Below are 26,113 nucleotides of genomic sequence, written 5' to 3'. Positions count from 1 at the left end.
TTTTTTAGGATTTCATCATCACCTGTAGAAGTTATCTCCCATTTATTGATTTTTGTCAACATGGCCCCCCTCGTTGTTTTTAAAAATATCATGACTTTATTGGGACAATAGGTAGATCTCATCTTGATGTATTACCATATGAGGCTGCAAAGGATTTCATCATACCCTATGAGAGTTTACTGCGTAGCAGGTCTATTACAACATATCTTTATTGTTAACATGCAACAGCTGCTTTACAAAATCTACAAACTGAAAAATAAAAGTGCATTGACTAGTCGTTGGAATCGGATAACCATTGTATCACGTATCCGTGTTGACAAACAGGAAGATCCACAAATGTCAACAGGTGATAGAAAAATTTTCAATGGTTCGAATTCCTCCAATCAATGTATTGTTCCTGTATGAAAGTACATTCGATCTTTCGAAACATTAAACAAAATGGTAATTAACGGCCATATATCTATATTGATTGATTGTAATTTTTCATTTTCCGATGTACATATACTACATGTATCTGATTAAAAATCAACAAAAACTACTGATCTATTCTATCATATTTATAGTGTCAACAATTAAAATATATCAAAAAAACAATATGTATTTTATTGTCTAATATTTTGTTGGAGTTATTCCGATAAGTTTTATATTCGAGAACGAGTCGTGATTTTCTTTTAAAACGGAGTTTGAAAACATGGTAAAATTGTCACATTTTGGATTGTATGCGGATGTATTTTTAACCGGAGTTCGAGGGGACGAATTTATTAATTTCCTTTACTTTTTTATGAATGCAAAACAAACGAAAACCAAAATTTGGTCATATCAATTGTATACACTCACTTCTTGCATCAAATTTAAATTTCAACATAATTGACAATAATTCTTCTTTTTGATTATTAATTTCAGCATGATGAAAAAAAAAGCTAAACAAAAAGTCTACTGATGAGTTTCATTGCCATAATCAGTAGAAAATCGTGTAAATTGTACAAAACACATAAGGATAAACAGACACTTAATATAATCATTACAATTTTAGTATCTTATCATACATTTTCACTGACACACTAATCCTTACATAACATCCATATTCCAAAGATTCAATAACATTTTATTTTTCAATTCCAAAATTTTATTTTAGTTTCATGTAAGTAAGTAAGTAAGTATATCATTTATTATAGTGACATGTGTAGTATATATAATATTACATAATAAGAATACAGTAATTAAATAAATTTACACCCGGCCCGTTGGACCTATAAGTCACTTTAAACCTAATGTTCAAATTTGTAATACGCAATGTGATTGTTACTTATAAAGAAGTTCCTTTCTTTTACAGAAAAATAAATTTAAATATTTAGCAGTCATGTAGCTCCTGTGAGTTTGAGAATAACAAAACACAACATATTTGTAGAACCACATTTCCCACCCTGAGAGGTTGCACTCAGTATTAACATGTAGGACTTCCGGACATTTTTTGTAGACGTATTTCAATGTAAAGCAGTGTCCAAATTGGCCAAATTTTAATTTCGTATTTTGGAGAAATATGGACCAGCTGGCTTTATAATTTACAAATTTATCAGACAACACATGTTTGTGCCCACACTAGTAATTAAGAAACTAAAAATGTATTAACAATTGATTTAGTCATCAAGGCAGTTGTAATTTGCAACAGGTTTGAGAAAAACTCAAGCAAATTACGCACATAAGGTATGTATTTAAAGATCCTCCATTCTATTTATTCACATTGTCCACTGAATTTATTTGATAAAGACATACTGTTAGGAGCAAGCAATATGCACACAAAAATGTTGGTATGTTTGCTGTTCTTCATGTTTGAAATTTCTGCAGGTAAGACATTATTATTGTTATTTATGTATTATTGTCATTTTGTTTATTTTCTTTGGTTACATCTTCTGACATCAGACTCGGACTTCTCTTGAATTGAATTTTAATGTGCGTATTGTTATGCGTTTATTTTTCTACATTGGTTAGAGGTATAGGGGGAGGGTTGAGATCTCACAAACATGTTTAACCCCGCCGCATTTTTGCGCCTGTCCTAAGTCAGGAGCCTCTGGCCTTTGTTAGTCTTGTATTATTTTAATTTTAGTTTCTTGTGTGTACAATTTGGAAATTAGTATGGCGTTCATTATCACTGGACTAGTATATATTTGTTTAGGGGCCAGCTGAAGGACGCCTCTGGGTGCGGGAATTTCTACATTGAAGACCTGTTGGTGACCCTCTGCTGTTGTTTTTTATTTGGTCGGGTTGTTGTCTCTTTGACACATTCCCCATTTCCATTCTCAATTTTATCAGTTTATTTTTCTTCATGTCAAAGAATGATTTATTTGTGAACTGGCGTATACTAAATTTAGTCCTGTTATCTATGATGAGTTAATATACATAACCTAAACAAAGAAAAGATAATGGTTAATGAAATAAGTGTTTAATGAATTGATAAAAACTAAATTTAGTTAGGCCTGTGGTTTAATATGTTCAACGATATTTTGTATTGATGCGAGTTGAAATATTGTGAAGGCATCAGCAGAGAATTTTATCCTTTTAAATCTTAGATGTGTTTCTAAAAGTGAGTTTCATTGATGTCAGGTGAATTGTTAAGAAAAGAAAGTAACTTCAGATATATAAACACGTCGATTAAACAGCTGAACTAAACGTTTCCATCTTTTAGATTTACCTTCCTTAAAGTAGGATGACCTTAATACATATATAATGTAATGAGAGAACTCATTATCAAAATAGTTAAAAAGAAGAATCCTTGGGTGTTCTTCATAAATTACACTGTTCAAATAGGATGAAAGAATAATTTTCTTTAAAAATAAAAAATGAAATCTATATATATATATAATTGTTTGTATGCTTTCAGTTCTTTATTGGTCAAAATTGAATTATGATGTCAATTCATTTTGCTTTCATCTGAATTTGCTTCAGTAAGCATGCCCAAATGATATCAACTATTTTGTCGGCGGATCGTGAAATTTGTTGAGAGTAAAAATAAAGCTTGTATATCTTTCGCATTTAAATAATTAGGGAACCAGATTATACCGAGGTACAATGTATCTATTAAGATTATACCACTGCATCTTGTGATATACGATATTTATCCTCTTTCGACAGTAACATATAATTATATAGAATGACCGGCAAGCCTCGCGTTTTCAATGTAAAAACATATCTATCTTTGAATGGAGAAAAACCATATCACACTCGATGCAGTGATAAAATTCTTAATGTATTCAAATGTACCACGTGTACTAATGTAAAGTTACCTTTTCTGTAAGATTTGAAACATGGCAAACATGATAGCTTAGGGGTTATTAAAGTAAGCATATAAAATCAAAGTTGATAGATATGATACAAATTAAATTCCCTATCGCACTGTTTGTCCGAATTTTATGTGTTGCTTCTTCTAACTCAATAGGCTTGAAACATGACAAACACAGAAATAGGATCAGTTGCTCGCAGTAACACACGTTTTGTCTTGCAATACAATATTTTATTTTACTTTGTTGTACCGGTTTCTTCGACTCAACAACATATCAATATATGTAATAAACATAGGAGCTACCAACTGTATCCAATAAGCCTAGGCCTAATGTGAATAACTACGATTAGCCTTAACTGTGAGCACCTTCGATACAAATACATTTAAATGCCTAACTTTATATACATGTAGTACAATAACTGATAGCATATAAATCTATTGTAATAAAAAATCATAATATCTAATAAAATTTGTAGATTTAGCTAACAAAGTCCTTATATGTGTATAAAGTAACATTCGTTTATAGTGAAAAATTGTTCTAACGTTGAATAAGCTACAATTAAAAATTGCTTGCTAGTCCCCCTCTGTGATTACCATTAGATAACTCCGGTTCATTTCCCAATCAATCTATCATCAAGGGAAGATAAATAATCTGATTTTCATTCATAGTCTTTTTCAAAAATGATGAACGGTTCTTTATATTGGTATGTAATCACTTTAAACGTTTCAAATTTATGAAATTATATTCGTACATCAATGTTTTTGATACACCAATAACACAAACTGAAATATATTGAATTGATACATTTTTTGGGAGACATATAAACGTTTTATTCCTAAATATTTCCTGTATACAATTACCTTAGTCGTCCAGGATCAGGCTAAGGGTCCCTGTTTACAAAGTGAAACCGTCTATCCAGGGGAAATAGAAGGCAATAAAAAAAGTAGTCCACTTTTAACCTTGGATTTACATTTAGTGTAAAAAATATAACCATATAATGTTAGAAGCATCTAACAGTTCTATACTTTAATACAAAATAGTAAGTAAATAAGTATAAGATACCCACATAAAAGATGTGCATTTACTACAATAAACATGATAAGCTAATACTTTTTGATCACTTTTTTTATGTTTATATAAATTGATACAATCGATATTCTAATACTATAAACCATAAAAAATGTACTTTGAATCAAGCTATATTATACCATATTAAATGTCTAAATTTTCTTTATTACAGACTCCAATTTTGTCTTATCAATGATATCAACGCCTTTCAAAAGAAGAACAAATTTAAGATTAATTTTCAAGTTTTGTTTCCAGATTTTATAAATATCTTGTGTTGTTTTAGGCGTTTTGTTAAATTTTATTGAATTCCTAATTTTCCATAGTGTCCATTTAAAATATAAGATAATTATGTTTAAAAAATTATCATATTTTAGTTCTCCTGTGTTTTTACCCAATTAAACGTCCTTTTCACCAAACGGATTGTTTTTTTCTATGTTTGATTTGATCAGTATTTCTTGGAGGTTTTTAAAAATTAACTGTGATGTACAACAACTGAAAAATAAGTGTTGCAGGGTTTCTATATTATTGTCATTTTGAAAAAATGTGGCATTTTCCATGTGATGTCTTCATTTTTTAAAATTTTTCTTCAGTATATAAATTATTGTGCAAGGATCTCCATTGGAATTCTTTTACTTTATTTTCAATTTTCAAATTTTTCAATCCCGACCACATATTTTCCCAAGGTATATTTGTTCCAAATATTTCCTCCCACTTAATTTGACATTTTGGAGATACATCTTTATTTAAAACCGTACGAATACAATTGAGTTTTAACTTTGATGGTTTGATTTTTTGGTTGTTTAAGTTAATGATCTCAAAGTCATTTGATATTTAATTTACTTTCATTATGGAAATTCTGGTTTCTGCAAGATTTCAAAATTTGCACGAAATCTTTAGGAATTGCCTGTTTTATTTTTGAAAATTCGGAAATACAATTTCGCCGATCAATCAGCTTCCTATAAATTTCATTACAGCTAATGAAATCTGTAGTTTCTGAATTCCAAATGTCCTGGATAGTTGTGATACCGCTTTTTAAAAAAGAAGAGTAAAACAATGGTTTATTTTTGAAGCGAATAGAAGAGTTCCAAATATCCTCGTATTTAAAATAGCACTTTTATATGGAGGTGAATCAACCTTTTGAATGAATCCTGACCACGTATCTATAATTTTCTGATAAAATTGTGGTAGTTGGTTCATATCTAAACCATTTAAACTTGAACATTTACATACAAAAAAGGCATCATTATATTTTTCGTCAAATTTCCGAAGCCAATACTTACCGATCGCATTCCAGCTTTCCAATGGCTCCTGAATTAAACGATATACAAGTTTTGTTTGTTTACGTTTTATAAACGTATCTATATTTACCATTCCCATCCCCCCTTTTATTTCATCCAAACAGCAGATATTTCTATCTACCTGGTTCACTTTTCCGTCCCATATAAAGTTCCAAATCATATTATTTAGCTCTTTAGTGTATTTATCCGAAATTTCTCGTATTTCGATCTCGTAAGAACAAAGAGAAAGTATCATATTTTTTACTATAAGTGTTTTACCTTTAAATGTAAGCTTTCTACTTTTCCATACATGTATACAATTTTTAACTTTTTCTATAATTTTTCTCCAAATATCATCGTCATCTATTTCATAACACCCCTAATGTTTTAACATTTCCTGTGATCCATTTGATTTTATCAAATTTAAATCGTTTTCTTTTAGAAACCCCTAATAGTAAGCCTTGTGTTTTGTCATAGTTTGTTTTAGAACCCGAAGCTTTTTCGTATAAGGACATAGCCAGAAATAAGTAGTGGTTTTGCTAATTAATATTCATAATATGTAAATGAGAATTGTACCACGTGATAGAAGATTGAACTGGACTGGCTTGATATCATTAAAATCTTTAAAACACGGATATTATAAGTTGCCCGTCACAGAGTCCTTATTTACAATTACTTTGATATTTCCGTAAAGTTGTCAGGCGGTCAAAATCAAAACAATGAACGCGAATTTAGTGAATTTTTTCGTGCTTTCGTGAGTTTTTTCTTCTTGAAATAGTGAAATTTTAACTTTACGTGGGAACCTATAGTTCAACGACTACACATACAAGGTTTGGACTTGCGTATTCTTTGGAAATTCAAGTTTCAAATTTCACCCCGGCAACCTGGTTTTGTAATGACCTTGTAAGCCAATTTTCAACACGAAGTTTGCAAATTTGACGTTTCAGCCATTTTAGTCTGTATTTTACACTGCAATGTTAAAAGCCTCTCGCTTCGATTTTTAAAATAGCTCAGGAACCTATATTTTTGCAACAACAGTCATTATGTTTCCTTTCAATGATGTATATTGTTGTGTATATTCATTTTCTGCCCCGGCAACCTGTCTATCACTTAAATTTAAATTAAAACAGACATTTTTTCAAAATTTCCTATCATTTTAATGTAATTTCCGTGACCCGTATCCGATTTCTTTAGTATAATATTCAAATAAGCAAAGTGGCGTTGATTTCTGGATATGACAAAATTTTAAAATTATTTTCTACAGATTTTTCATTTTTATTAAATACCTGGGTGTCATCTGCAAACATGCATAATTTGGTTTCTATAATCTCTCCTCCCCCCCATCCTGGTAATTTTAATCCTTCTATTTTAATGTCACCCCTATCAACCCACGTGCATTTGGGCGGATCTTCTTTCAAGGTTTATAACATGTGTGAACCTAAAAATTCTTCAGCCACCCAATGTGAGCTCAACAAAGGCACGTAGCTAAGAGAATCACCCAATGTGAACTCAAAAATGGCACGTCGTTTTAATAGAAATGCTAAAAAGCAAAAATTCCGATTCTACAATAAAAAAAAGAACGGAATAAATACAATATGCAGCAAAGAACTGCACATGCAAAAAAGCATGTAATTAATATATCAAAACGCAGATTATCAAATCAGGAATATATCCTGTTGGCGAAAGGCTGAAAATTTATACCAACGCCATCAAGCAAAAATGCAAAAATGTCTATACTAAAAGACTACAATGAATTTGCTAGAAAATTACGAAGTCGGTATATGTTCAGTCAAGAAAAAACTGACCTTCATCCATTTCGTAGCAATACAGGATATAAACCTGCCTCTACGTGCCATACGTTGGAAAATTACATAGATTTAACCAAGCTAGAATTGTCTTTTCTACCAATAGAAAGAAATGTAAAAAACAATCTTACTAAGGGCGAAAGAATAGCGCTACGCAATTTGAAAAATGATGAAACAATAGTAATAAAAAAGGCAAATAAAAATTCAAATTGTGTTATTTTAGACAGGCTAGACTACATAACAGAAGTCACAAGACAACTAAATACTTAACATTACTGCCAATTAAATTCATTTAACATGGCAGAACTGAAAATCCAGGTCATTGAGTATATTAAATCATTATACGACCAAGGCATAATCGAAAAAATATCATTTAAATTTTTAACAAATGGTCAAAAATTAAGAGATGCACGATTAGGGAGAATTTATATTCTCCCAAAAATTCACCGTCTTGAAACAGAGACGTTTAAACAAATACATGATGGATTAAATATAATTCCACCTGGTAGACCAGTTATATCACAGTGTGGTTCTGTAACTGAACTTATAGGTCATTACGTTGACTATTTTCTTATACCAATGGTTCAAAATCAGTCTACATATATAAAAGATACTACATCGTTCATTAATATCATTGAGAAATTAAAACCTATAGCAAACAGCCTTTTGGTTTCATATGATATAACACAGATGTTTACTAATCTACCTCAAGAAGCGTTATTGAGTGCGGTTGAACGAGCCTATGACAGTTTTGACAAATCAAACTTCAAAGGCAATGCTCCGCCAGTCAATGTATTAATACATTTGTTGAGAATTATTTTAGAAAACAATGTATTTGAATTTGATGGGAAAATTTACAAACAAGTAATAGGTACGGCAATTGGTGCAGTTCCTTCACCGGAAATCTGTGACATACTTATGTTTGAAACAATGAATCAAATTATTTCTGCATTTCAATATAAAGACAAAATATTCTATCATGGCAGATATAGAGACGATGGATTCATAATAAATGATGGAACATCAGATGAAATTAAAGATTTTTTTTCGTCTAGTAAATGATTATAACCCTTTATTAAAGTTTACCTATGAAATCAAAAACGATAACATGTCGTTCTTGGATGTTGATGTAATTAAAGGTCAAAGATTTACAACATATGGCATTCTTGACCTCGAAATACATTTTAAAGAAACAAATTCTTATCTGTTTCTGCACAGAAATAGCTGTCACTCACAGCATGTATTCAGATGATTTATAAAAGGTGAAGCAATACGACAAATTAGAAATACAAGTGACCATAACAAATTAATAAACAATCTAACTAATTTTAAAGTGAAATTATTAGATAGGGGTTATGATAACGTGGAAATAGATGATAGTATTACTGATGCTTTATCAATTGACCGTACTGATTTATTACAACAAAACAAATCTAAAGAGAAGCAAAGTATTCCGTTAGTTTTAATAACTAAATATAATCCATATATTATACTTAAAATAAAGAAACGTATAATGAAACACTGGCATTTATTACAGTTCGACGAAGACTTTGTACAAATATTCAATACAGCACCAATAGTTGCGTATAGCAAACATAAAAGTATTGGAGATATGCTTAGTAGATCAAAGTTAAAGACTTTAACATTAAATTGACAGTTGGACCCCTGATGATGGTAGATCTGTCATAATAACTAGATATATTGAAGAAGAATTAAAATATAAATATATCAATATAAACATGAATAATTTTCATATTTGATTATATTCAAATAATGCATCTTAAAATGACCATCCCAAGCTTAACTACCGAAACACGAAATTGATATTTGTGTCGGGTCCTATCAGCAATATGGGATGCGTGGTTGCATGGGTGTTTTATTATAACAAAACACATGCCATGGGTTTAGCTTGTATGATATAAAAGAGAGGCGCTATTGGACACCCTTGCCTAGCGGAGCGAGTAATCGAAAAGTATCTTGATACAAACCCATTAGTTTTGATACACGTAGTAGCATTGTATAATAGCATCTTTATCCATGCTCTAAATTTCCCACCAAATTCAATTTTCTCCAATACAAAATCTATCCATTCCCATTCAACCCTATCAAACGCTTTTTGTTGATCCAAAAATAATATTATTCCTTCTTCAACTTCGTTGTCAATATATTATATAATGTCCTGAATCATTCGGTTAGCCTCGCTTATATTCCCACCTTTAATAAACCCCTTCTGATTGGTATGAATAATTTTAGGCAATACTATTTTAAGTCTTTCAGATAAAATCTTTGCAATAATTTTATAATCACAATTAAGTAAAGTTAGTGGTCTCCAATTTTTTATATTTTCCCTTTCCCCTCCTTTATGTTATAAGGTTAAGACCCCCTTATGTTGAGAGTTACTCAATATAGTATCATTAAATATTTCTTGTAGTAAGTTAAAGAAATCGTCTTTAATTATATCCCAGTATAAAACATAAAATTCTGATATTATACCATCTTCGCCAGGTGATTTGTTTTGTTTAAGTAATTTTAGTACCTTTTCTACTTCAGAGATATTTATATCTCTATCTATCATTTCTTGATCTTCCTTACTTACCTTGTCTACCATAAATTGACAAAGTTGTTCGCCCGCTGTTTTGTCCCATCCTTCCGTGGCAAAAACTTTAGTATAAAATTTTACTTGTTCATTTAAGATTGAATCAATGTCACATTTATACTCACCGTTTTCTGTTTTTACACGTTGCCATAATTTATTCTGCCCATTTTTCTTTTCTAAATTAAAAAAGTATTTTGTCGACTTCTCCCCGTCTTCGGCCCATTTAGTTCGTGATCTAATTTTTGCGGAAACTGTTTTTTTAGTATAATATTCCTTAATTTTATTTTCTAATTCTAAACTTTTGTCACATGATTCATTTGATTCGTTTAATTGAAGTTTCAATTTTTCAAGCTGTCTAAAGCAATGACATTTTGTTTTGATAAACGTTTTAGTTTTTGACTAATTTCCATGGTCAAAAATTTAATTTTTGATTTTGTAACATCCCACCACTCTTGAATGCTATTGAATCAGTTTTTGCTTTTAACCCAATTTTCCCAAAACATTTTAAATGCATTTGAAAATTCATCAGTCTTAATTGTATTTAGATTCATGATCCACATTCCCGGTCCTCTTTCAATATCATCTAATTTTATTTTTGAAGTAACTATGTCATGATCACTAAATGGAAATGTGATTATACGTGTGTTTAAAATTTTGCAGCTAAGGGATTTCGTACAAAAATATAATCTATTCGTGATTTTGAATTACCTCTTTGAAAACTATACCGTCTATTTGTTGGAAATTTAGATCGCCATATATCATCTAAATCAAAATTCAATAGAAGACTTTTTAACTCGTTTAAGCCTGTATCATCCTTTTGGTGTAAATTGGACCTATCTAGTTTTCTATCTATCGCACAATTAAAATCTCCTAAAAAAATAATTTAATGATCTGTGCCATCATCTAAATACAATTCATTTTAAAAGTTTTTCTGGTTTTCAAAAAAATGTTTCCTTTCAGAACCCTTATTTGGGCTATACAAATTAAATATATGATAAACCGCAGTGTTAGTTTTAAATTCACCAATTTGCATTCTACTTTTATCATCTATCATTGAGACATCAAAGCTAAACGTAAAATCTTTCTTTAATAAAATTCCCACACCTCTTGATTCGTTTGTACCACAATTCCAGAAACTTTTACCACTCCCGTATTCTTTCCATTCTTTGCTCCAAAGCCAATTTTGGTTCTGTGTACAATGTGTTTCTTGTAAACATACAAGATCTATGTTTTGTGAAACAATCCAATTAAAAACTAATGTCATTTATTAACATTTCTTAATCCATTTACGTTTATTGATGCTATTTTTATACTCATTGTAGAAATTTGAAAAGGTAATTTTGTTTACTTTTGATGTAACGTTTAATGACACGTGATGATCTTTAATTTTGTTTCCAAACAATAGACTTTTAACTTCATAAAGAGTAATTACCTTTACGTTAACTTTAACACATACATGTACACTATATACATTACATATCACATATAATGCGTTTACATAACCGTATTTGGTTAAACATAACAATCTATCATAAATATTAAATAATTTGACTTTATACTGCTCACCTTTCCTGAAACAGTTATTTTTATGCATATGATATATGAAATAAAAACTACAGTCTACAATCAATAGAAACAATATACAAATATGATGTTTGAAAGTAGTGGACAAATATACAAAATTTAAAAACTCAGGCATGCATTTTTTTTCTTCAGTTTTAGGTTTTTGATTTCTTATTAAAATAATACAGTTTGATTTGACATATTTTGAGTTAAGCTTTTTTAGGTTCAGTATTGGATCGCTTGCTCATTCTATCCGCGGAGGTAGGTGTCGTTGTTCCGTCGCTTCTCTTACGTTTTGTGTCCATTGGTGTGTGTAGTTCCTGTACGCACGGTTTCGGATAATGAAAGAAATCGTCAAGTTTTCTGTTTATATTTTGTGCACCTTCAGTGTTTATATGCACACCGCTGTTGTCGGCTTTGTCAAACATAGATCTGATGATTGTTCCATTTTTATAGAACAATTTCTCTAAATCAACATAATCTACATTGTCTTCGCGAGCGCACAATTTTCTTATAAATTTGTTAACGCTTGTTGCCGATAGGTTTAATCTATTTATTTGCGCACTAGTGTTACCTTTACGTGGAATGATGCTACAAAGACCGACATGCGACTCTGGATAGGCGGATTTCACTTGAGCCACTGCTTTTGTCACAAGTAAATTTATTTGGTCACTGTCATCCTTATGTTTACTTATATCATTTATACCGAGACAAATAGCAACCTTATCCACTTTAAAACTATCTGTTTTCTGAACAGCAATGTCTAAAATTTGTGTGAAATTTTCAAAATTTGCACCTGATTTTGAAGCATTCAATAAATTTTCATTGGTTTCGCCGAGTCTTGTACAATTGGACGCGCCTATAAGGACATTTAGCGTATCTGTAGTGTCATTTTTCCCACTTTCGGAAAAGGTGTCGTTATCACAAACTGAATGTGTATCTGAATGTGTATCTAATTTGGTTTCTTGTCTACCCTCAATTATTTCCGGACCATGCTTACTATAACCTTGATTTTCCTGGTCTTGCTTAAAACTTTCACAGTCTCGTCTAGAATGCCCATTTATGTTGCAGTAAGAGCAATACGCTTCATTCGGACAAGCATTAGCTAAATGACCAATAGCAGCACAGTTATAGCACCTTCGCTCATTCATAATTTTTGGACGATCTTGATATGAGGAATGACCGATCAACTTACAATGAAAGCATGGTGTACGGTTATTGTCAGCAAATAGGCGAACTTCAAAGCGGCCTAGGCTAGTTCTGAGAGGAAGAACAGGATCGCAGTTCAATATATCAATATACCGTGCCCCATTTTCTATTTCGGTTCCTTTTATATAACCTCTTTTGACAGAGCCGGGAACAATTTGACTAAATCTAATCATTTGTGCAACAATATCACGATTGTCAAACTCGTACAGAGCATCTTTTATGGTAACATGTGTTATTGACTTTTCTACATCTAAAAAGTTAACTGACCTGTTCCTTAATGTTATACCATTTACTACCAACGTATCTTTTGACTCTACGTCTTTAAGAGACACAATACAATCTTTTTCTGTAATTTGTATAGATCCAACATTGTTTATATGTATTTGTCATCGTGTTTTATCCCTTTGAAACCTTTGGTGTAAAAATGTATGGATAATTGTCTGCTTACCCTCGACATTTTTGATATCAGGATGTCACAACAGGACACATAAACAAGTCAAATTATGCATATACTGTGCAAAATGTCACTATCTTTGTTTTCTAAATCCTTTTGAAGAACAAATATATGAAAATCTTCAAAAAATTGGCACCAGAAATATCCAATATATTAAGGAGTTTAAATTAATTTTCCGCTGCACAAAAACTCACACGTCCATTTACAAAGGGACATCACTCTCTTGATACATTTTTTAATTATTCAAAATTTTATCAGAAACCTAAACTTAATTATAAAATAATGAACCTGTTAAAGGGAGACAATACTCGCATAACTTTTTCGAATTGGCACATAATACAACGGAATGTCACTCTTGCATACAAATGGCACATCAATATAATTAATTAACTGTGCAAGCGTACTCCATCTTCAATGATGATTCTTAATTATAAAAATAACCAAAAGTTGTTAATCTATAGATAGTGAAGACCAATGAAAGCTAACCCACTGTAAAAATATTTCTTTGCAATTTTTTAAAACTTCCTCAGAAAAATGCTCGAGCCACCTGACTTTTATAGCTCATAATTAACGTTTTTACACAATATTTGAATAAAGTAGTTAAAGATTATTCGCTTCTCAAAGTGTAAGATGCATTAAAAATCGTATGCTTGCACCATCTTACCGAAATACGGATTTAATTAAGTCCTGAACATTTCGACATTTCTTCGTTTATTTTTATGAAAACCGGTTTTAACCAAATCACAAGTACGTGTTAAGATCCGACTAAATACCTATTTCCCGATATGGTCAGGTACATTTGCTAAATAACACCCTACCCATAGATACCGCAAAAACTTTTCTCGTGCCTTATGCAGACACTACAAACCATTAAAGTCTGAAATGGCCTATATCTGTACTCGACTGTACTGATTTTTACTCGACCAGTCTGAATTGGTCTGACTTTTACTTGACATTAATCGACCCCAGTCTGAACCATACTTGACTGTACTGAATCGTACTTGACCCTTATCTTTGCCGTTGAAAATAGTCTGAACTATTACTCGACCAGTCTGAAACAGTCTTAACCCATTCTCGACATGTACTTGACCTATTTTTCCAGTCTAAACCATACTTAACCAAAGGTCTGAACAATACTCGACCAGTCTGAACCATACTAGACCAAAAAACTTTTAAAATAAATTTCTTTTTAACTTATATATATATATATATATATAACAACAGCCAACAATATTTATAAAAAAATTAACCTTATAAAAGAAATATATCTCTGATTATATTTAGGATAAAAAAAAATATATTATATATAGCTTATATAAACTAGAGGCTCTAAAGAGCCTGTGTCGCTCACCTTGGTATATGTGAATATTAAACAAAGGAAGCAGATGGATTCATGACAAAATTGTGTTTAGGTGATGGTGATGTGTTTGTACATCTTACTTTACTGAACATTCTTGCTCCTTACAATTATCTCTATCTATAATGATCTGGGCCCAGTAGTTTCAGTGGAAAATGTTAGTAAAAATTTACAAATTTTATGAAAATTGTTAAAAATTGACTATAAAGGACAATAACTCCTTAGGGGGTCAACTGACCATTTTTGTCATGTTTGACTTATCTTTAGGTCTTACCTTGCTGTACATTATTGCTGTTTACAGTTTATCTCTATCTATAATAATATTCAAGATAATAACAAAAAACGTCAAAATTTTCTTAAATTACCAATTATGGGGCAGCAACCCAACAACCGGTTGTCGGATCCATCTGAAAATTTCAGGGCAGATAGATCTTGACATGATAAACAATTTCGCTCCGTCAGATTTGCTCTAAATATTTTGATTTTTGAGTTATAAGCCAAAAACTGCATTTTACCCCTATGTCCTATATTTAGCCGTGGCAGCCATCTTGGTTGGATGGCCGGGTCACCGGACACATTGTTTAAACTACATACCCCAAAGATGATTGTGGCCAAGTTTGGATTAATTTAGCCTAGTAGTTTCAGAGGAGAAGATTTTTGTAAAAGATTACTAAGATTTACGAAAAATGGTTAAAAATTGACTATAAAGGGCAATAACTCCTTAAGGGGTCAACTGACCATTTCGGTCATGTTGACTTATTTGATTGCTATGAAAATTCTATTATCATGATTATATTAAATTCTTGGTTTAATAAAACAAAACAATTAAGCTCTCATTTTTTTTTTTAAATTTATTAAGTTGTATTATATACTATTTTATATATATCTTAATAAAAACATTCACTGCATTATTACCTGAACTCAACTGACACCATATATCTATACTAGGCTTAAGTTAATGGTGAAAATAGTCCAGTTACCATAAAATACTTCCGAAAATTTATAAAATTTTGAATAATATTGAAAATATACATATACATATACATCATTATGTAAGTGTTGATTAATATTGAGTTGAAGTTATATTATGATTGATTATTGTGAAATTTTAATTTCAATACTGTATTGAATACATTTTTAATTTCAAGTTGCTGTTCAAATTTCATTTTTATTAAAAGATTCCTAAATTGATAAAATTCAGTTGATAGATACAAAGAATAGGTCTAGGTTGGTTAAGACTTGGTCTAGTATGGTTCAGACTAGGTCGAGTATGGTTCAGACTAGGTCGAGTACGGTTCAGACTAGGTTGAATACGGTTCAGACTAGGTCGAGTACGGTTCAGACTCCTATAAAATGGTTAAGTACACATTCAGACTGTTAGGTATGGTTCAGACTACAGTCGAGTACTATCAAGTAAATCTCAGACGAATTCAGACTGGTCGAGTAAAAATCAGTACAGTCGAGTACAGATATAGGCCATTTCAGACTTTTAATGGTTTGTAGTGACAGAACATCCAACTTTATTGATATTACGTACATAGTATCAGAACTAGTTATACAAGTTCCCATATATATATAAGTCCTACAAATGGAAAACCGGAAAACCCCACTTTCAAATGAAATGAAATTGATAGTCATTTGAACAATCCAACGATAGTACCACTGTCAGTTAAAAGCATAACTTATCACTGTAATTTTACAAGACAAATTTTCAAGCCATCAGTCGAAAATTGATTTCTTAAGAATGAAATTCAATGACGTCGTTGTTTTCAATCCCGATAAGACGTAAGAAACAATTATAAACATTGTCGTTTGTTTATGTAGTTCATAAGTGTTTATCGTTTCTCGTTTTTTATGTAGATTAGACCGTTGGTTTTCCCGTTTGAATGGTTTTACAATAGTAATTTTTGAGGTCCTTTATAGCTTGCTGTTCAGTGTGAACCTAGGCTCCGTGTTAAAGACCGTACCTTGAATTACAATGGTTTACTTTTGTATAGTGTGACTTGGATGGAGAGTTGTCTCATTGGTACTCATACTGCATCTTCCATATCTATTGTTGTCTGTTTGAAATAATAAAAAAAAGAAACGTTTATTGCAGCTTTCATAGAGTTTAAAAACAATTTGCCATGTGCTATGCTACATGTGCTTTTCGAAGCATAAACAAGGAAGACTCTATAATATTATCACCAAGTTGTAATAAAATATTTAATTAAACACGGGGCCTTATTGACCGAATGGGCTAAGGAGCTTGTTACTACTATATCAATAGCCTGTCATCGCTGATGAGGTTGTCCGTTCGAATCCCGACCGTGGCAGGTACGCACATCCACTTCAATCTTAATAGACTATGTTTGTCAGTTTTCCCACCCAAGATCGGAGGTTATCTCCGGGAACTCCGATTTCCTCCACACAAAACAAAAAACAAACAAAAAACTGACCGCCACGAAAAAGTACAATAGTGCTGACAGTGGCGTCAAATAAAGGCAACATTAGTATACCGATGTTCAAAACTGATAAATCGATAGAAAAAAAAAACAAATCCGGGTCACACCTCAAAACTGAGGGAAACGCATTTAATATAAGAGGAGAATGACGACACAACATTAAAATGTAACACACACAGAAACGAACTAAGCATTATACAAAATCCGAGAGTAACAAATATAACATCAAAACTAAATACATGAATTTGGGATGGAAAAGTACCTATTAATCAATCAAATCACTGTGTATTAAAGTTATCATGATGTAGACTATTTCAGTGTAAATAATGATGTACGTAAAAGGAATATATATGTTCGCTTGTGCTCTTATTTATATTTTCAAAAACTAGTGTTGAAACTTCCTCAGCCAAAGCTGAACTAAGAATAATTTGACTGATTTTATTAGATTTTTTTGGTCATATCACCTGTTTACTTTTTTGTCTACGGAAGTTTCGGAGTTAATATGGCGTTTACATGTAGTGCACGCCCGTCTACATGTAATGTTTGGTCTGCCACCAACTGTATTAAGATAGTCCAATGTAGTATTTGTAGTGTGACAAGGTAGTATATTTCAGTAAAAAGATAAAAAAGATAAAAATAATTAATGTATTGAAAGTTTTTTCATGTTCACATATTATATTTTCCAATATCATCAACTTCAAATTATATTTTCCAATATCATCAACTTCAAATTTCAGGCATCACGGAGTTTCCATGCAAATTTCCCTGTGAATGGCGCAACAAAACATTTAATATCAATGGAGGCACATGGAAATTTAGTAGTGATGGTGAAACAAGTATTTATGGTGGCTCTGTAATATTGCGGTGTCATCAAATAACAGAACGCTTTCTTATTGTTAGGTATGTCAATGTTTTATATTTTGTTTTCCTTGATGTTGTGGATAAATCTCAGTCATTAAAGCAATAAAGATCAACCTGTCCTCTGAAATAAAATAAAAAACGAAAAAAAAACCGGAAGAATTCCTAAATACTTTGACATGTGTCCTAGTTATATTGATAGATGAAGAGGGGTGTAATCACTTCAGAACATACCTGTCAGCTTTGATGTCGATATGCACAAACGAATAAAATTATAAACGCTTAGATTCAAGTCGTTTTGGCCTATTTTGTTTAATGTAACAGCTAGAAGTCAAATTGGAAACTATTCCTCATTTCTTTTTGGATTGTTTAAGGGGTACCTAACATTTTGAATAAAAATAGATTTGACTCGTTTAACTTTCATAAAATTTGATAAAATATTTACTTTGACGTATTAACAAAAATTTGAAAATTTCTAGAAATTTGAACAGCACAATTTACAGGAATAATTTGGTTGGCTATAAAGCAGCTTGACAAAAACTAATTTTGTCGTTCAAAAGCTTGATTTCTGCTTAATAATAATATGGGATTAAAGCGCACAACTGGTTTTTAAGAGTTAATACGCTTAGGTGTTCTTACTTACTTGAGTTAATATTTTGTCATTAGGATTATTATTTTGTCATTCTGATTATTATCTTTATTTTTTACGACGGAAATATCAGATGGTCTGTGACCAAACTAAGAAAAGATATCACTTAATATTTTGTAAAAACCCGACTGAAGCCAGCACACTATCCACATTTTGCATTACAAACTCAAATGAATAATGAGGATTGCTTTAGTCGGACTGTATTTTGTATCCATATTCATATCTTTGTTTAAGACATGATTGTTAGACATCTTGAAGACAATTAGAATTTTTGGGAAGAAATATGTTTAACTCTGAATTATAACATCGATTTCTATCAATGAAACAAATTTTGCTTCTACCATGTTCAATACAAGGACTTTGATGCCCTGAACCAAATAGTTGAGACACCATTTAAATGTATGTGTATTAATTAATTGAAGAGTATTGTCATTTGATGATCTGTTTATGATTGATATGTCAATACCATTTTTGTATTTTGAAATACTATCTGTATAGCGAATATTTCTATTGACATAAGTTGTAAACTTTTGTTGTTAAACATTTGTTTTATTGGTTAATTAAAGGTTTAACAAAAATGCAAAGGTGTTTAAAATCTTTTAAATAATCGAAAAAGTGGACAGCTCGGTATCATGTTAAAAAATACAGTTCGTAAAAAATTCCTCTGAAAAATTCAGTAACTCGAAACCCTTAAAGGTTGGTTTTGAAATAAAGTGCATTAGATGTGTCGTCTACCATAGTGACTGACCATAGTTACCAGTATAAAAAATCGTAATATCGTTTTTGAATCGTCATTTCAAAAAGTAAAATCAGAAAAAAATTGAACTCCGAGGAAAATTCAAAACAGAAAGTCCCTTATCAAATGGAAAAATCAAAAACTCAAACTCATCAACCGAATCGACAACGAATGTCGTATTTCTGACTTGGTACAAAAATAACGGTCAAAATAACAAAGCAAATGTTTAATTTAATAAAATCATGTTTAGATGTTCATGTTACTGTGATTTGACCAAGAATATTATAGAATTTACTTTTGTAGGATGAAGCAGGAAATTGACGATTATGTTTGTTTTACAATCTTTTATGACATTGGGAGCCCTGTGAAGTTTAAATTTCTATTAGAACGTACGTGTTTATATATTGTTGATCATTTTGATATATAATAAGATTCTAAAAGACAAAAGTTTGCTTGTTACATTCAAGGTTTTTTTTCTACTGAAAATGTTTTGATAATGCTTTTTTGTGTTTGTTTTCAGTCTTATCAACATAAATACTGATAAATTCAAAAGATAAACCCCAAAAGTACATACATGACAATAGAATTAATTAGATTTTCTATCATTATATCACTTGCATGTTGTGATTTATCTGATATAAAAGTGCGGAAATATGCTATCTTAGACAATGAGGCAACTATCTACCGGAGACAAAAATTAATATTTTAGCATCAGCAATTCAACTTAAACCTTTAACGATGCACAAATCAACTATCTAATACATGCTAAATTCAGCAATTAAGGGAGCCGACATGACAAATATGCAAATCAATCAAAGGAAAATACAAACCATATCTTATTAGATATTGGAATCATTAAAAGTATGCAATGTTGACCATACACAGTACGATGAGTTATGTATATCACTGATAAACGATCAGAAAGCATCGCAAAATACATATCATATCATTTAATATTCTTTTCAACTGGTACTTGCCAGAACAAACAAAAATGATTTTCAGTATCCGTTGGATTGGATTTGATAATGTCTTTTGTCACCAAACGGACATGTTTAAGTATAGTTTATTTGTATTCTATTAGATAAAGGTTAATTTATTACCCCCCGATTTAAAACAGTAGGGTGTAATACCCCAAAGGGAAACCTATCAAAAAAATCTGTAATGATTCTGTTGGTTCGATGTGTATGTCGTGATTCATAATCTACTAGTTCATTTACACAAATATAATGTTTTTAAAGTTTTTGATTCTCTTTCAGGTAAAGGAGACTTCACAAACCACACAGGAGAATTTACTGATATATGTGTAATTTGTGGCGCAAATGACGTTGCGGGAGAAGGTTCTACAGGAGTTGTAGAAGCTGTAGGTAAGAACAATCCTAGTTAAATTTCTTCCAACATCCAATTAATTCAAGATTATACAGAAAAAAAAAGTTGCGGTATTTCTTCTTTGTCATGTCTTTGTGTGTCATTTTTTAAAAACATTATTGTTGGTTTCTTTCAATCTTGAAGTGAAGATTATCAGTTCAACATTTATCTAAAATGTAGTCTATTTGATAACTACCCGTCGACTACATATTTCCTATATTGTATTTGATACAACCAATGACGGTATTTGTATTTGTAATGAGCCACTGAAATGTCATTGGTGGAATAGGAATTGCTTGTAATAAAAGCGTAAACATCCTTTTTTTGAAATTTATTTTGAATTTTTTAGTGTGATGTTGTGGAAAAGTTGTATTAATTTTATGTTTTCAGTGCAATTCAGTCATACCTAGTAGCTTTTTGTTATACACTGTTAATAGGCATCTAGAAAGTACAAGTATAAGAAAGTATTGTGTTTATCCAAAAAAGAGACCACACATATAAATAACCAAAACTTATAATACTGAAAAGTAAATTTATTGTTTCAGCCTTCTGATAATTTATCATACTTCTCTTGCAGAATCCGGAACACCTGCAACATGTAAGTATATAATAATCGTTTAATTGAATATTTTTTTAGAAAAAATGCTAATGATAGTATATTTTTTGAATAAGCAAAATAAATATTACATGTTTTTTTTGTCATTATTCCTGTATTTGTTTTTTATATCGTTTTTGTTTTGCATTAACCAACATTAAGTGTCATTGTTTTGCATTACCCAACATTAAGGGTTGTTGTCGTTTTGACACATTCTCCATTTCCTTTCTCAATTTTATCATTGGAAAAAAAAATATGGCGAATTTTCCCCTATCGTGTCAATTCAAAGACTTGTAAATTGGTTATTGCTTTCCATCCGATAAACACAAGGCGCTTCCGTATCGACGCACCGCATACCATGTTCAGATAGGGTAACAACTATTCCACGTGTAGGTATGGTACACATCATTTTATTCGTATATTTGAGTTAAGTCATTCCAATTGATATTTTATTGTATGTCTTTCTATGTTGTGATGTTATACTATTGTTTCAGAAAAGTATCATTACAACGTTTAATCCCGCTTCAATTGTTTGCACCTGGCTTAAGTCAGGAATATGATGTCCAGTAGTTGTCGTTTGTATATGTTACTTTTATAAATTGTTACTTGGATGGAGAGTTGTCTCATTGACACTCATACCACACCTTCCTATTTCTATTAACAATAACATGGGTATCTGGATATGAATGTACTGGTCATTGGATGTCAGCCATCAATCGATAAATACATCCATACAACAGTTTAATGACAAATGTCACTTAGGACTTTGGTATGATTCAACAAACACATGATTACATGTTTTTATTTATCTTTCTATATCCTTTTAGTACCTCCCGTGAATTCTGTTCCTTGCACCATACCATCAACATGTACATCTCCTCCGACTGGTATTCTTTGTGATGCAAGTGATATCATTCCACGAGGAAACTGCCCAGATACAACGACTGAAAGCCCCGATACGACAACCGAACAAACAACCACCATAACGGAGGCAACTACAACGAAACCTACTAAGCGTCATTGTAGAAAGAAACACAAACATAGAAAATGAACCATGTAACATTATACATGTTTTGATATGCAAATAAATTGAGATGAAAGAACTTCATGACACACATGTATGACAATTGTCTTTCACTTGTTCCTTTATTGATATAGTCTGCATTGTCAATTTTCATGGACGTTCCTTTTGCCAGCGCTCCTTAAAAGTATGGTTTGATGAGTTCACGAAAAGTGTGGTTGTATTAGTAGACGTCAGTATACATACATCTCACGCATAATTATTTTAAGAAATTATGCACTTGGCAAAGGATGGAGACTGGGTATTCATTATTTGATGACGCTATGTTCTGGTATTTTTTGAACTAGTAAGATAGGAACCATAACAGGATGTAAATGGGAAATTCCTGCCAAGTTTGGTTTGCAATTAACGAACCAATTCTTTGTGATGTAGAATGTTGCAGATGTAGAAATACCTGAATTTCAGATTCAAAACTATCATAAGTCATATAAAAGGACTTTTCTATTTTCAACGCGTAATGGTTTCAATCTTACTAGATTAAAAAGATAAAGAATTAAAAGGCAACATAAAATATACAGACCAGTCTGTATATTGGAGAAAATACATGTTTACCACTTTTAACAGCATAATATCATCAAATATTCATACATGTAAAAACAATTCCGCTTTATTTTCCAATCCGTCCTTTTCTATTGTCGGATACAGTTACATAAAAACCTGAACTGTACAAGTATTGCATGACCCTCTATCATGTTTGTCTTTTCACAGCCTTTCTACCCATACAGCTATTTATGATATAAACGTATCATCTCCAGAAGATGTTATATCATGGGCCTAAATGTAGAAACAACAATCAATTAGAATCATTATTTGAAGATAATAAAGGATACCGTTGCGGATTTCGTCAGCTAATGTTCATAACTGGACTAACAATTATGTAAGAATAGGGGGACACAATAAGGTATTTGGTGGAAAGTCGAAAATATACCACGTAACTGTTACAATTTTGACATTTTTACCTTTAATGTCTTTTTATTTCGCACATCGATATCCATTTGTCTATAGAATGGAATTGTATGCCACTGTCATATATTTGAGAGGTTTAGCAAGCTATAAAACCTGGTTAAACCCTCCATGCTCTACATAAGAAAACGCCTGTTCCAAGTCATGAATATAACAGTTGTTATCTATTTGTTCGATGTGTTCAGCTTTTGATTTAAGAAATAATTGATGCAAGCTATACTTTATTGTACTTTTAACATGGGTAGGCATTATATTCGTGATTATTTTTGCCCGAGCGATAGTGAGGACTAAAATAACACGAATATAATGCATACCCGTGTTAAAACTACAATGAAGTATAGCTTGCATTAATTATTTCGATTCTGATTAGGACAATTAAGGTAATTTCTATGTCCGATGTGTATAAGTGTAGATCGTTTGTGTAGGCTCTTCCATGAACCTACCTTTTTTGATTGTAAAGAATCAAACGACTGACACTGTGATTTTTTCAGAGGGAGGAGTTTGAACAGCCAAAATGAACGGTTGTCGTATCTAGGTCAAATATGTCAATTTCGGAGTGCAAACAAATTTTATTGGATTTAGAGCATGGGTTTGTTCACAAAGCGAAAGAAGCGATTAGAATAGGCCATTTGATGTGGGAATTTCCTTTTTTAATTTGCCTTAGGGGTTCGTTTTTTTGTGATTGAAGAAAAAAGAAGAAAAGGAACACTTCAGTTATATAAGGAACAAAACTTCTGAACAGTGTAGCTCTAGGCAAATCTAAAGTTATTTATTATTTCACTGATTAAGAAACACATTTTCTGAAACTGACATTATCAAGATGCTTGATTTCCTGATTGACAACATATTTGTTACGTGTGGAGTACGTGTTTTTCAACAGACTGTCGGAGTTCCTATGGGAACCAGTTGTGCCCCTCTTCTTGTCGACTTGTTTCTTTATTATCATATTGCTTACTTCATACAGGAACTTATAAAGATAAGAAGTTAGCAATATCCTTTCACTTTACGTTCCACTATATAGATGATGTTCTCTCACTAAATAATACAAAATTGGTGACTATGTTGAATGAATCTATCAAACTAGAGATAAAGGATACTACAGATACAGTTAAGTCTTCCTCATTTCTTGACTTCCATCTAGAAATTGACAATAAGGGTGAGTTGAAAACAAAACTTGATGGTTGCAGCTTCCCAATTGTGAACTTTCCATTTCTATGTAGCAACATTCCAACAACGCCTGCATACGGAGTATATATCTCCCAATTGACACGATATTCCCGAGCTTGTATTTCCTATCATGATTTCCTTAATAGAGGGGTTCTGCTCACAAGGAAGCTATTAAACCAAGAATTTTAAATGGTGATGTTGAAATCATCCCTTCGTAAATTTTACGGACGCCATCACGAAATGATTGACCGTTATGGAATAACCGTTTCACAGATGATATCGGATTTGTTCCTTATGTAATAACTACAATGCTCTTCCCTTTTGACGAATGTGACCTATCGAATTAGACTATTTATCGGATTTGTAATAACATAAGCAACACGACGGGTGCCACATGTGGAGCAGGATCTGCTTACCCTTCCGGAACACCTGCGATCACCTCCAGTTTTTGGTAGGGTTTGTGATGCTTAGTCTTTAGTTTTCTATGTTGTGTCTTCTGTACAATTTTTTTCTGTTTGTCCTAATATTTTTAGCCATGGTGTTGTCAGTTTATTTTCAATCTATGAGTTTGACTGTCCCTCTGGTATATTTCGTCCCTCTTTTCTGTATGTAAGTGCAACTTGTTTGTATTAGACACCTCAAACTTCACAAACTTTTGTTCAAACAACGGCCCATTACTGCTTCATTTATATGTTTAGCAAACAGGTGTCCGTTAAAGTTACACGTACTAAAGCGTTGTCCGGAGTGAAAGAGGGATACCAGAAGTACTGTGATACTGTTAACCCCCTTAGTTGTGTGGATTCTAGAGAACTATTATGAACTACTGAACTTTTTCGATATGATTGGCCTCTTAATTTACTTGATTTACGTCCATCAGGAACGCTCAAGATAAAACTGTAAAAGCCAAAAATGCTAAGAAGCGAAACAGATGAAGAGATATATCCCCAAAAGTACATAAAATAGCCACATTAAGTTAAAGGCAACTTTGCCCGAGCGAGTTAAGCCTCAATTTCTTTATATATCTTTAAAATTTGAATATTATCCTCATAAGGTAGGGCTACCATACACTACACATATATTGTTTTGGAATACAATTCATCATCTTATGTTTTAAATTAAAACTGAGGATTCTCAGTGATAATATATCTGTTTAATTTGCGGTAGAAGTTTCACCGTGTAGCCGGTTTTCATATGGTAACATACTGTGCTATGTCGACGTTAATATTCTTATAATCATACATGTATATATGAGTCCGATTTTCGCCAGATCATAACAAGAAAAAACAAAGCAAGTAAAACGCTAGTTACATACCGATTACTTGTCGTTGTTTCATATACAATTCAAAAGCTAACCAAACCTTTAATCATACTTGTTCAGAAGGCATACGAAACTGTTGTCAAGTCATTACGGATGTTGTTTTTTAGAATTATAATTGATTTACTCCTAAGGTCTTTGTATCAGAATTAACACATTTATTCTAAATAGTTGTTGGCATGATACGAATTATGATCTTATCATATATTTTATGATGTTATGATAGGGATTGTGCCTGATTGACATATGATGCAGACATAATCTTTCAATAGATGTAATTGGGGTCAAGAGCTGTAATGTCAGAAGCAACTAGCAGTATTTTGTTAATTGATG

General features: G+C 31.6%; 1 protein-coding gene across 1 annotated transcript; it reads left to right on the top strand.

The window, feature by feature from the left end:
• Window positions 1-1,719: 1,719 nt before the first annotated feature.
• On the top strand, window positions 1,720-22,381 carry LOC139490369 (uncharacterized). The gene is made up of 6 exons (XM_071277179.1): window positions 1,720-1,845; window positions 17,789-17,951; window positions 19,598-19,683; window positions 20,551-20,658; window positions 21,237-21,257; window positions 22,082-22,381. The coding sequence occupies exons 1-6, from the start codon at window positions 1,791-1,793 to the stop codon at window positions 22,303-22,305; spliced, it is 657 nt and encodes a 218-aa protein (XP_071133280.1). The 5' UTR covers window positions 1,720-1,790; the 3' UTR covers window positions 22,306-22,381.
• The last annotated feature ends 3,732 nt before the right edge of the window (window positions 22,382-26,113 follow it).

The sequence above is a fragment of the Mytilus edulis genome, chromosome 9 (genome assembly GCF_963676685.1).
Source record: "Mytilus edulis chromosome 9, xbMytEdul2.2, whole genome shotgun sequence".
Lineage (NCBI taxonomy): Eukaryota > Metazoa > Mollusca > Bivalvia > Mytilida > Mytilidae > Mytilus > Mytilus edulis.
The sequence above is the reverse complement of the archived record's forward strand: the minus strand, read 5'-3'. Positions and strand labels throughout refer to the sequence as shown.

Bases quoted from the DNA above. Each gene is read 5' to 3' on its own strand.
- LOC139490369 (XM_071277179.1), top strand. From the start codon at position 1,791: ATGCACACAAAAATGTTGGTATGTTTGCTGTTCTTCATGTTTGAAATT. The intron at 1,846-17,788 runs GTAAGACATTAT...TTCAAATTTCAG, and splicing joins CATGTTTGAAATTTCTGCAG to GCATCACGGAGTTTCCATGC. The intron at 17,952-19,597 runs GTATGTCAATGT...TTACTTTTGTAG, and splicing joins GAACGCTTTCTTATTGTTAG to GATGAAGCAGGAAATTGACG.